Source organism: Sinohyriopsis cumingii, chromosome 10, assembly GCF_028554795.1.
Source record: "Sinohyriopsis cumingii isolate HCF-2022 chromosome 10, ASM2855479v2, whole genome shotgun sequence".
In the NCBI taxonomy this organism is placed as follows: Eukaryota; Metazoa; Mollusca; class Bivalvia; order Unionida; family Unionidae; genus Sinohyriopsis; species Sinohyriopsis cumingii.
Window position 1 is genome coordinate 20796422 of NC_142970.1, and position 13378 is coordinate 20809799.

At 34.7% G+C, this 13378-nt stretch overlaps 1 protein-coding gene across 1 annotated transcript in view; it reads left to right on the forward strand.

Moving 5' to 3' along the window:
- LOC149789693 (uncharacterized) overlaps positions 1-13378 on the forward strand; it is a 56028-nt gene that overhangs the window by 20014 nt on the left and 22636 nt on the right. The window contains exons 2-3 of the mRNA XM_089971706.1: positions 9453-10241; positions 10625-10659. Coding sequence (XP_089827832.1) covers positions 9453-10241; positions 10625-10659 — 824 coding nt within the window. The remainder of the gene's footprint in view (positions 1-9452; positions 10242-10624; positions 10660-13378) is intronic.

Here is a 13378-nt window from a genome sequence, read left to right on the forward strand (position 1 = left end):
AATTACAACAACGACAAGAATCACAAGTTGAATTTAGAGAAAGTACTGAACAATTATTTAAAAAATGTTGAACCAACCAGAAAGATCGCTGAGGCTACAACAGCATCATCGCACGTTATCGCGGAATTACCAAAACTAATTAAAGAAGCAATGGAGTCTGCTGCCAAAACACGTGCTGTTAAAAATATTGTCGAGGATTTATTTAAACCAGAATCAAAAACCAGATATTTTGCTCAGCAGGGCTATGCAGAAGTCATGGTTGATCATGGTAAGCTTGCTTCAGCGGGATATCAAAAACCTCATCAGCTTCTAAAGCCAGAGTTTCATAACACTCCAGAGCACGAGTGGACTGCTAAAGTATTTCGTGAGTACAAGGATATTTCACACATCAGTAAAAAATAAAGACGCGAATATGGAGAATTTCTTGAGCGAGTTAATGAAATAAAATGGGGTGTTTCAACGCCAACAAAGCAGCGATTTCGGCCACGGAGACAACCATCACCTGAAGGTGTAACATGAAGTGGTTTAGGAAGTGGTTTTATTGCCTGTCCTAATAATATTCTCGAGGATGTGCAACGGCTAGAAGTTCTCATAGGAGGAAAACGAGCTGGAAATAACTCACCAGAAATAATTAATGAAGCAGCTGATAAATTTCGACGATTATTTCAAGGTGGCATAATGGACATTAATTTTTACCGAGAACTTATTGATGAGCTCGTTGATGATTATCATAGTGACTAATTGTCACAGTGTTAGATAAATATGTAATTAAATAAAAATGATCGTACACAATTATCATCGTAGACTTATAGAGGTTATGGTGATAAATTGACGATTGCCAGTATACATGATGATTTACGTAGATGGACTGGGTGATGCTGTTCGGGGTTTATTCACGAGGATAGCCACCAAAGCAATGCCAATTGCAAAATAATTATCAACGAAAGAATGGATATTATTATTGATAAAGCTCCTGGTGCTATTTGTAACTTTGCCAGTAAAGCGTTCTTGGCAATCAAGGACAGACTACAACAATTAATACGCAGACCAAAAGCGGTCCAACCAGTGAAATTGCCAAGCACAGAAGTGATGCCTGCAAATGTCAGTAAAGTAATAAATCAAGCCGCAAATCAAAAGCTAGCAGCGGTTATAAATCAGGGTACTGAACAAGTAAATAAAAGTCTGATATCGGGAAGTGGTCTTAGTTTTAGACGATACAAATTATAATAAAATGTTTGAACCTTAATCCGACACAGCGTTTGACATAGACGAACCGGTTCTTAAGAATGAATCAGTGCCTGATATTCTTAGTCTTATGACGCACGAAATCCAGATCATCGTGGACGAATTGAATTATAAGTTCAAGATACAAGTATATATTTCTTGCCCATTGAAGCATTTATTGAAGTAGAAGGTGAAATTATAGGAACAGATGATACGGAATACGGAGGTGGTGTTAAAGGCAGTTTTGTTAATAATGGAATTATGGCCTTATTTGACAGAGCTTCGTATATGATTGATGGAGAAAAAATTGAATCAGTTGAAAGTAATGATGATGTAGCTACAACAATAATAAGTTTGGCAAGATATTCTGATGATTATACAAGATCAGCTGGTCCATCAATGATGTTTGCTAAGGACACTTCTGATTTTCCTAACACCGATCAGTACAATATAAGACGACCAAGAATCAATGCTAACAACGCTGATACTGATGTATGGCCGGTGGTTCATGGTGCTAATGCAGACTTTAATTTAGGATTTACAACGCGTAAATTAATGTTGAAAGATGATCGTATATGTTTTTCATGTACAATTCCGCTGTCGCATATATTTGGATTTTGTAGAGATGTCAGAAAAGTAATTTTTGGAGCAAAACACACAGTTGTGCATTTTAGAAAAGCTACTGAGAATGATGATATCAGCCGACCCATAGGTGATGATGAGAGAGTAATACCAGCATATCTTTCGTCATGGATGCCGGTAATGACTCCGCCAATTGCTGAAGAACAGCGATTACTTTCTTTTATGAATCAAGGTGGCAAATCGTTGTTATCATGGCTTACGGTAATCACAGATAGTGTTCAAAGTAATCGTAATGGTACATTTACATGGCATATAGCATCGCAGCAGGGGGATTCTGCACCACGATATATTTTCATTGCTCTTCAAGACATTGCACGATTAAGCTAGCAAACACGGAGTCATATGATCTTTGATAAACTTGGTGTTTCTGACGTTTCCTTAAGAATAAACGGACATAAAGAACCATCTGAAACTATACTGTTAGATTTTAATACTAATCATGTTGCACGTGTATATCGTCGTTTGACAAAATATCTAGGACGTGATTTAAATATAGATACTGACTTACAAATATCACAATTAAATTTTACAACATATTATCCAATCTATTACTTTTCACTGGAACATCTTGATTTAGTTTGACAATCTGCCGTTGAGATACACTTTCGAGCTCGTGTGCTAAAAGGAGCTATAGATAATTACAGAGCAATCACAGCAATTGATGCTCCAGTTGAAAACATGTAGACAATTAGATCAATCGCATTAATTATAAAAATGTCATACAGTCACGTCAAGGTCACTCTGACTACCGGTCAGGTGAAAACATTACAATAAAAAACGCAAACAAATGCAGGGCAACAATCACAAAAAAATGATCAAATGTCTAGTGGTGGCCCAAACAAGCTACCATTGACTAAGACTCAACTAAAACATTTCAATAAAGAGCACCAAGTACAAACCGGAGTTCAACTTGATTTTATCTCTAAGTGCCATCAAAAATGTAATTAAAACCGGTGGTATATTTTCACTTCTCGTAGCAATACAAGCGCTCATAGCCGCTGATGGGGCATCTGCTGTCGCAAAACGTTCGGAGCAATTGGAACCGCTGCTGGAAAGACATTAAAGAAAGCAACTGGAAAAGGTTATAAAAAAGGGAGCGGGTCTAAAACTTGCAGGAACTCCACCTCATGGGACCCAGAACGGTTTAAACGCCGATGTCAAATTTTTGATTTACTCGATGCCACTAAACAATTAAGTATAAAACAATTCAGAGGTGTTTTTATGCGAGATCAGTTACAGAGCCACCCTAATACCAAAGAAACAAAGAAACAATAATTATTAATCTCGATACCAGCGAACGGCCTGGAACTCATTGAAATGCTTATGCGGATGTGAATTAATTAATGTGCTTGATGCGTTATGAAAATCAACCAAACCAGCTCAAAATTCGTGCACGGGTATACCGCGGATAAATTTAACATTTTAAATAATCCCTAAAGAATAAAGGTTCATATTTACGGAAGAACTCTCAGCACAAGTAAAAGCAAAAAAAAAGTAATGATATTGATTTATCAAAATATGCGACTAAAGATGAAATCGATAATATTTTAAACTTATCTGGGATAGACCAAGATGAGGTTGTTATTTTTCAGAATCGATATGGCTAGCGAAAAGCCAGCAATATCAAATGGAATGACATAGTTCGACGAGTACTCCGTGCTGTAACGGATAACATCCCTGTGTTTACTGACAGCGGCAAAATCAGAGACTCAAGTATATCATTTGCAACCATCAGAGATGAAATTGCAAAACGTGTGACTAATCGTTTAAAAAATACCGATGACACATTCACATATGAACTCAACATAAACGGAAACAAAATAGTGGTTTTAAGAGATCCAACATCTGACGAGGACGCGACAACAACAAAATATGTTGACGTTAACTATGGCACCGTAGATATTAAAGTATCCAAGTTGCGGGCCGAGTATAACGTTTGCAAGACTTCGCAGATACTTTAAACAAATCAACGAAACCACATAAAAGTTTTATGTTTCGCACACTGTTGACGCAAAACCTTCTGATAACAACATTGATACAATTAAGAAAACACAAGATTTCGTAGCGTCGATTCCTGAGATTGTTAACAAAATTAATCTAATTAATTTGAGTAACTCCTTGGCATATTACCAACAACGTACAAACGGTATTATCAGGATTCGCAAGATGGTCAAAACAAAATAATACTATTAAACATACCGCAACAGTCACTGGTGTGTATAGGCTGTCTGTGTTCACTGCTGCAAAATTTGAGATATTTACAACGTATTCTTGGAGGAATTCCATCGACAAATTTTGCGGGGTTGTGGCTATCATACTGATTAGCGGAACTGAAGAAACATTTATACTTGAAGCAGCCGATAAGAAATTAACCGCAACATCTTACTGGTGGTGTCAGGAATTTGTAGCTGAAACTCCTCATTTGGTTACTGCGTAAAATAATAAATGGCCATGACGAAGTCAACGACAAAAACTAAGTCAACAATAACAGTAGATGCGCAACAATATAGATACGATCAAGTGAACAAATGGCAGAGTTCAAAAATATAATCAACACGTGCACGAGAAATGGTAAAAGATACAAGCGGCGTGTAATCACTCTGGACGCGTTAGTTTATTCAGTGTCCGCGTTAGTTGCATCCACCAGAGTAGTATTATCAGCGGTGATCCCGGTAAATTATGAAAACATATCAGATTCCGAATTTGCCCTAATGGTTAAGATATGAAATGAAGTCCACCATTTGAAAACAACGAAAACGAATAATGACAGAACTACTGCATCAGATAGCGGCAAATACCAAACCTCAACGATAACAGTAAGCTCAACCAAAATAGAATTCAGTATTAATTTTCCACGTGCGATGCCGGTAAGCGAAATTTCACTAGCACAATTACGAGTATACCTCAGCTGGACAAATATCAGATCAAAATCAGTTAGTGTGTTACCAGTAAATAATTCGTTTGTGTTTGCACATGAAAATAAACCAGATGGCACTCCCGCCTAGAAAGTCATTTGGATACTGACCGGAAGCTATCAAATCGAAGAAATCAATGAGGATTTACAACGTCGAATACAAAATATTACAAGAAAAGAATCCGAGATAGCAATAACTGCTCACGAACCAACGCTGTCTTCCGCGATTGAGATAAACTCTCCTGACTAATCTGTGTACATATATCAATCATCGATCAGAACAATATTAGGTTGGCCAGAAGTTGGTCCGGAAGCACCGCCACAGCCACCTGAACCGAAAATGTCTGAGTATGTCACAGACAAACAACCATTGATACTTTTTCTTTCTGGATTTGTTAGATTGTATAATCCTTTGGGCATGTTTGGATGGCCTGTAATGGCAGATAGAAGATTAAATGATATTACTCTGGTTGATCTGCAGGATGGTGAATTTATCTAGAGAAACCAGCAAGTGGAAATCAATGAATGATATATTGTAAGGGTTATCGAGCTCGTTGTTGATTATTTTAACAATGAAGTAAAAAAAGTTACGTCAGTAATTTATAGAATATCTTATTGATATTTCAGATGAAAAAAATATTATCAAGCACCTAAAAATGTTAAATAAAATTAGAGACGATTTAAGATATATAAATCAAGTTTGTGTGTACGCGGTAATTAACTGCACAATTCAACTAAAGCAAAATTTCCTGACACGCACAAGATAACAGAAGCTGATCTGGTAAATTTTATATTTCCCAGCTGAGTTTAAAAAATCAGTCAGTGATGTAATCAACGAAAACTTTCCTGATATACTTGAACAATGGAAAAAAAAACAACACTATCCTCTGAAAAAACAATGACCCACAAGGGCAACGACGACATGTATCTCCGGAAATCCTAAATATAACTCCGGTGGTCGCGATCAATCTTGTGTGTGATGTAATTGATGGAAGCTATAGCACGGACACAACAATATCAAATCAAACGCAGCAAGAATTTATTCTTTACTCGTTCACTCCAAAAGAACCGTCAGGTTTTCTGATTGTACAAAAGTCGATCAATCCGGTATATCTAAGATGCCATAATCGTCTGTTATGAAAAATAAATTTCAAACATATTTCAAATATTAATTTACTTGTGAAATCCAAAGGATTTCCAATCGTAAAAATCTACGATTTTCAAGGATTTTTAATCTTCAAGTCAGCCTGATTTGTTAATTCTGAAAGGAATAAGGTAGTCAAACTCATACAAATCGACTGATTTGTTAATTCTGAAAGTAATAAGGTAGTCGAAATCATACAAATCCAACAATTTTCGGTGAATAACACAACAAACAAAAAAATAATCTCTCAGTGATAAACAAAAATAAAATAAAATATTGTACTAAAATCTATTAAATGTAATCCGAAATGTATTTTTTACTTTCGATTTAATTTCCACGTGCTTGATTTTCACGTGCTTACTTGATAGTCTAACTTTTGTTTTCGATCGTTTCACCATCTGACATAATTTTCCTTAGTTGCATCACACGAGTATTAATTATCTTCTTTGCTTCATATTCATAAGATAATTCTGACCTAATTTGTTCGATTGCATGAAAGAGAGCGACCCGTTTCATATAAATATCGTACAGTCACATTACCCAGCACTGGTTGTTTCGGAAAATCACATCGTTGTATAGTTATACGCGCGCTTTTGATTGCATTAACGGGTTTTAAGCAGTTGTTCGAGATATTTAATTATTTAATGCAGTTATCACGCTTGGTAATATTGCACCCCATTCGCGAGATATCTTGTACTGAATGAATTCCTTTGCATATTGATATCCAAATAACAGCTCAGCAAGTGTTCGATTAAATCGTTCAACTTCTGTTCACGCCCGCAAGCTACTCCACACGGATTTATAACAATACATATGTTAGCAAAGAGGCTGGGCTCTCAACTTGACACCGACACATTCGCTTATTTTCCTGAGATTTTTTTCTCTAATCGCGATAGACAGTAAGTCAAGTTGTAGTCTATTAAGTTCGTTGAACATGGCTGTCTCATGTCGGATACTTAGAAAAATCGCGATTTTGTGCGATTGTTTTCCAAGGTATATTTTGCAAAACGGAGAGTGAACCTATTAGAGGATATTCAGCCTCTCTGCTGCTCTCTTTCTCAAAAGTACATACTAGTTTTAGCTTGTCAGAAAGTTACAGTGAAGTTTTGCAAAAATATAAGGGAAACTCGAAGAAAAGGAATATAATTTTTGTTAATAAAACACACGTCATCAGATATGAAAATGTATTTTTTATGGAAGAACAGCGATTTATTTTCGTGAATATAAGTAACTAGTCATAATAAGATAGATAGATAGATAGATAGATAGATAGATAGATAGATAGATAGATAGATAGATATATAGATAGATAGATAGATAGATAGATAGATAGATAGACAGATATATAGATAGATAGATAGATACGGACAGGATACATGCGTTTAAGTTGAAAATGCATTTATTTTCCTCACAAAGATAGCTACTTTCTTAGCGAAAAGTTTTCTTCGTGATCTATCACAGGAGAAATTACATTAACGACATTTGACATAATTGATTCTTTACTATTCTTGAACAGGGTGAAATGGTGCAAGACACTTTAGGGAAATAAAACTCGACAAATCGAAAATAATATATTACTAGTTCGGATGTTCAGGCTTGACAAATATTTCTCATGAAAAAAATAATAAATTAATATCAGAACTATTATACAAAAAAGTGATAACCCCAGGTACATTTACAGTGCTCATGTTTAAATATCTTAAATGTTATTATTTCGATCGCAGCAAATGTTTACCAGGAGTATGCACATAACAACAGTAACAACCATGATAACCATTTGTTTAAAAGCTGACGATGTATTCTTGTTTTATATTATAAAGTAAACTAATTTACCAATACATAGAATCTTTAAAACATAAACCCGTGTATAATCTGTATTCCGTTATGTTTGTATGGCATTTACATTTTTCCCAGAGAGTGTTTTAGGTTTTAGTAGGCGGAGGTTTTTTATGATACGGATGAAGACAAGTGATCCTTCAAACATCGATACTCAGACTATGTTAGAATGAATCGCTACCGCTGTTTTGACCCCTGTGTCATGTAAACATTAGTACATCGGGCTTCGCGGATTTGTAAATAAGTACGTTTCTCCATGTTGCATGTTTCCGCCAGCGTTCTTGTCAATGCAGACGTCATAATCCAAGGCAGGCATACCAATGTGAGAAAATGCAGCAGACAAGTAAATGAATTAAGACGTGTATTAATACGGACATTCATTTAAATACTCAGGGTAGTACATACATATAGTGTAACGACTAAATCTTGGGTATGACAGGGAAATGTTAGATGAGTGATTTATTATTATCATTATTATTTATATTAGTATTAGTATTATTATTATTATTATTATTATTATTATTATTAGTATTATTATTTAATGAGTTTCATTCACCAACCCTCTTTCCGCGATATACCGTTTGCATGGTCATCGCCAATAATATGGTTACACAACTTTTCAAAGAATGAAATAAATGGCAATCATCAGGTTAAATTCTTTATATTTTCTACAATTTTGTGCGGCCTTTAATGGAATTTGAAACAAAATTAAAAGTTTTAAGTGATACGAATATAGTTGTAAATTAACGAAGCGTTTCTAATTGTGTTATGGTTTTATTAAAAATGGAAGTAAAATTGACTATTTAATTTAGTGTGAGATAATGCTTTTTATTGTATTCGTTAAACTTGATAGCCATTATTATATTTGCAAAGCTGGTAGTCGATCCGTTTATTTCCTCATTTTGACTAAAATCCCTCTTTAAAAAAATGTATTCCCCCTTCATTTTGATGTATGCCCCTGTTTTGTGTACAGTTATTACGCGTTAGTGGAATGAAGACCTTCACTTGATGCTTTCAAGGCATGACACGGAGATGTAAGGATGGACTCCATGTCTGTATATGTCTTCTCTATTTTCGGAAGAGTATACGATTAATACACAATCACGAATTGCACGTCCGTAACATGATTAAAAATGCGGGGCAATAGCAATTTCCACACAGAACCCGTTAACACATTAGTGTTATCTTCAGTTTACTAAAATACTGTACAGAACTATAATAGTGTGATTACTGGGTCTGTGTGATGTCCGCAGTAAATCTCTCTCTTGTAATAATAATAAAATGATGACGTCAATACGATGATTATAATTGTCTGTTATTTAGTGTTTAAATTATACATGTGTGGTATGTTTGTGAATATGTATGTCTACGTTGATATTATGCATTATAGTAATGTTTATATTAGGTAAATATACAAGTCATTTTATTATTTAACTATAAATATACATCTGCAAATTTAGTAAATATACGACAACCATCATGACCATTGCAATGTTCTGACAGTTCAATTTAGAACTAGTTTAACAGGAATGAATATTTAAAGTCATAAATATAGTTAATTAAATTATTTTTAATGTATTAATAGATACACACTACAAATGTAAAAGTTTCTTTCATACTTTAATATAATTATATATGTTTAATATTTTTGTGTGGATGTTTATTCATGTTTATATCACATTATTTCCGCAGCCGAAGAGTCCCCTTGGTACACATCTATTGTCGTCTGCCAAGACAAGATAGTTGTCCTAGACTTCAAGACGAAGAAAATCCGGATCCATCGACTCCTTGATGGAAAATGCCCGGCATCGTCAGACGGACTGGAGTCAATACCACGTGACATGTGTCTGATAGACGCCATGACAAATTGTGTCCTTCATGAAGACGGTCTGATAAAAATGATGACCATTAATTCTTCAGACATGTCACGTGCTATTAAAACGACCAGGCGTTTACGTATACAGGGAGTAATGGATAAATATTATGGTGTTGTCAGATTGAATGACAGTCTTGTTGTCAGTGGTGTTAAACAGGACGCAATGTACTGGTGTGTTGTGTCACTTGATGACGGACATGTTGACACAATTCACCAGATTTGTGAAGGTGACAGATGGAGTTTGAGTAGAGTGACAACAAAAGACAACACTATTTATATCTCGTGTCATGCTGGTGCTAAATCCCCTGATAATAATGGCGTCTATGGATTCGACATTTTGAATCCCAAACAATGTAAATATACATACAAACATCAACGTCTACAGTGGCCGACATCAATCGTTATCAATGAAGACGGGAATATTTTCGTATGTAACCATGGATTCCCTGATGATTTCAGTATTCATCAACTTACAGCTTCATGTCAACTTGTCGCCATTTTCACACAGGGAATTCCACTCGAAGCAATATTCTGGGACAATGGACGTCTGTATGCCACATGCAGGTGGAGTAGTGACATTACTGTATTCCAACCAGTGTATCACGGTAATTCATATTTCTTATATATTATTGACATAAAAAAATCTTTTAATGACGGCATAAATAAAATTACAAACTTCATTTATTGACAATTCTCAAAGATTTCATTTTAAATCTAGAAAACAAAATGTCAACCTGACAGTTTTGTCATGCATTGTTGTCATGTTGATATGAAGTTACATATAAATAAATAGTTTTTTGTTATACAATTTATATTATGTTCACTTTAATGTTGTTAAGTAATCTACATGTATTTATAATGTTCAATTGAATTGTTTCCAGACATATTTTACTGTAATTATTAGTTTGTACAGATTTTAATAAATACCTCTTTCAAATTAATTGTCTTGGTGTATTGATAATTAGCTGAGACATTTTTTCTCTTGCAGAAGGAAGTCATAAAGATTTAGAAGAACAAAGAAATGTAAGTACTTCATTGATGCATCATATATTGTTTACCATATTTTGTATTGATAGCTCACTTCCAACAATTATATTATCACATTACGCAACATCTGATGCATGAGATGATAGAAGATACACCTTTAATAATATTTACGCCATTTTATTTTTAATTCTGGGTTGATTCTTCAGTAGATCTGAAAAGTTAAGGCAGATGTAATTCCCCTCACTGTTTGAAACTGATGGATTTTATTTTATAACCATCACAGGTATATTTATAGACTAGTTTTGTTTGGGATGGCCATTTTACATTATCTGATTTTATTCCTTTACATAATAGAGAATTCTCACAAACATATACTGACACAATATATAGCTTGATCTTAACTGGAAATGTTAACACGTGAATATCCAACATTTACACCACATTTGCCATCTTGAAATTCAGAATGAATTATCATATCAGCATGGGATTTTACGAAAACACGTGTGATGTCGATCTGGTATGAAATTAAAATGGCATCGAAAATCATACATGCCAACAGCTGGCGAGGAAAATGTGTAATCCAAGTGGACAAAAAGAGTAATCACAGCAGAAAACAATAATCCAAATATAACATGCTAAGAATTCAATGAGCATATGTACACAATGATTTATTTATCCGTCTGGACTTTTAACAGCAATTACTGCTTCAAGTTTTCGTATATAACACTTTGAGCTTTAGAAAGCGACAAACTCTCATATTGCTTTTAAAACACTTTGTACCAGCTGAGACTGTGAATGTTTTACACACCAGTAGAGCACTAAGTGCTAGGTTACAGAGCCCGGATCTGAATTCAGTTTTATTTTTGTTAACAATACTGAACAATCTTTCACAGTCAGCATTAGAATGGTAAAGTACCAATATTCCTTTCATAACCTGACAAAGGGGATAAAATTTATATCTTACAGTAATAGGGTCTTTTAGCTGGGAAATAAGATCGACAAAAAATCAACTCTGTCCCCATGAAGTACATTGTCAGATAGAGTGCCAACATGATACTACAAGAGTTCTCCTTTTAATTTACCAGAAACCAGCATGGTGCATCATGTGACAGAGACAACCTGACATGTACAATGATGGAGATATTTTTCAAAAATATAGAATGCAACTCCTTTATGAATTTCAGTCATCACTGATGCATTACCAGCTGAAAACCCCATACAATTCTGCCATGTTATGTTTATTCAAAATATTATCAAGCAAATACAAAAAATGTTTTCTCCAGTGGAATATACTGTTAATTCTGGTAATGAAGGAAGAACACTTTAACTTTGCCCTTTTCATTTTCAAAGTCTCTTACACAGACTGGGTACAACATTTTGACATAATCACTACTCATGTCTGTTACAATACTAAACGGCCCAATTTTCATGGCTTCTGCAATTTTAAGTGAAGTATCTTCTACTAAACACCTAACAATATTAGATGATTTTGTTCATGCACATGCATATTTTCTGCAATTTTGGAATCAGAAAATATTCATTTGAACAAAGGACCAATGTAGTCTTCTACCACTAGGGGTAGTCCATGTTCAGTTAATATCTTGGTAGAAAACGCCTCTGTATTAATACATTCATATCCACAATTTAGCCCTGCTGTAAGAAAGAAGTTAACTTAGTATTGGAGTTAGCAAAACGAGTTATTTCAAGGTTTGTTTTTTGTTGTTTTAACACCATGACCGGTATTAAAATCCTTTCCAAGCAGCCTGCAAGGGGCATAACGCTGCCATAGAATGGAACGCTGTATTGTGTACTTCATGTATGTATCTCTGTATTTTTCGTCTTTTCCTAATCCATGTGTAAAATTATTTGAAAAATAATTTTTCTCTAACACATGCATCAACTAGAATAAATCTGGCTTTTAACGCCAAAATCCGAAATCAAAATGGCATCCAAAATAGATGTAGCCATCTTTGCAGCCACCATCAAAATCATTGTGGCACTCCTGAACAGAAAGTTGTACCAGCTAGTCAGTTTCCTCTGATCTTACCCACCACATCTAAAATCTTCTGAATTTTATGTTTAGGTATGGGGTCAGAGTGCATTGTCCATCAAAACGTTCACAAGAACCACATTGGGGTAGGTGCTTACTTTTAAGCCTGGCAAAATTAAATGGCCTTACATTTTTCCGTACTTACAAGAATGAACTGGAATATAATTTATCTTCTCAAAAATTGCAAATACAACATTTATTGCATCTTTTTTATTAGTGTTGTCAAAAATTGACCTAGTACTCTCCGTTTTTAATTGCTGGTCCATAAAACCTAGCATCATATACATCCGTGACATCAGAGGTCCAGTTTGCATGTGATACCATTGAAAGTCCTCTTCCAAATAGTGGTGAACATAAAATCGAAAACAAGTCAGAGTCATCACACAGAGAGAATATTTCAGCTTTAAGTCACATAATACTACAAATATATCCAGCGTGGCCGTTTTTGTATAATCTTGACAATCGTCTAGTTCGTCTAAATTAAAAGTCATATCTGCATGGAGTTTAATATTAGAAGATATTCATTTGGTCCTAAATAAATTGTGCTGATCTGATCTCAATTATGTTGGCCCTCTATAAAATCTTGTCATCACTATCCCTAATAAAAGCTATATCGACATGAGGAGGGTTTCAGCAAAAGACATATTGTGACGTATTGTTGGTTGAATGAAAATATTGCTCATCTTTCATTCAGTATGATACCAT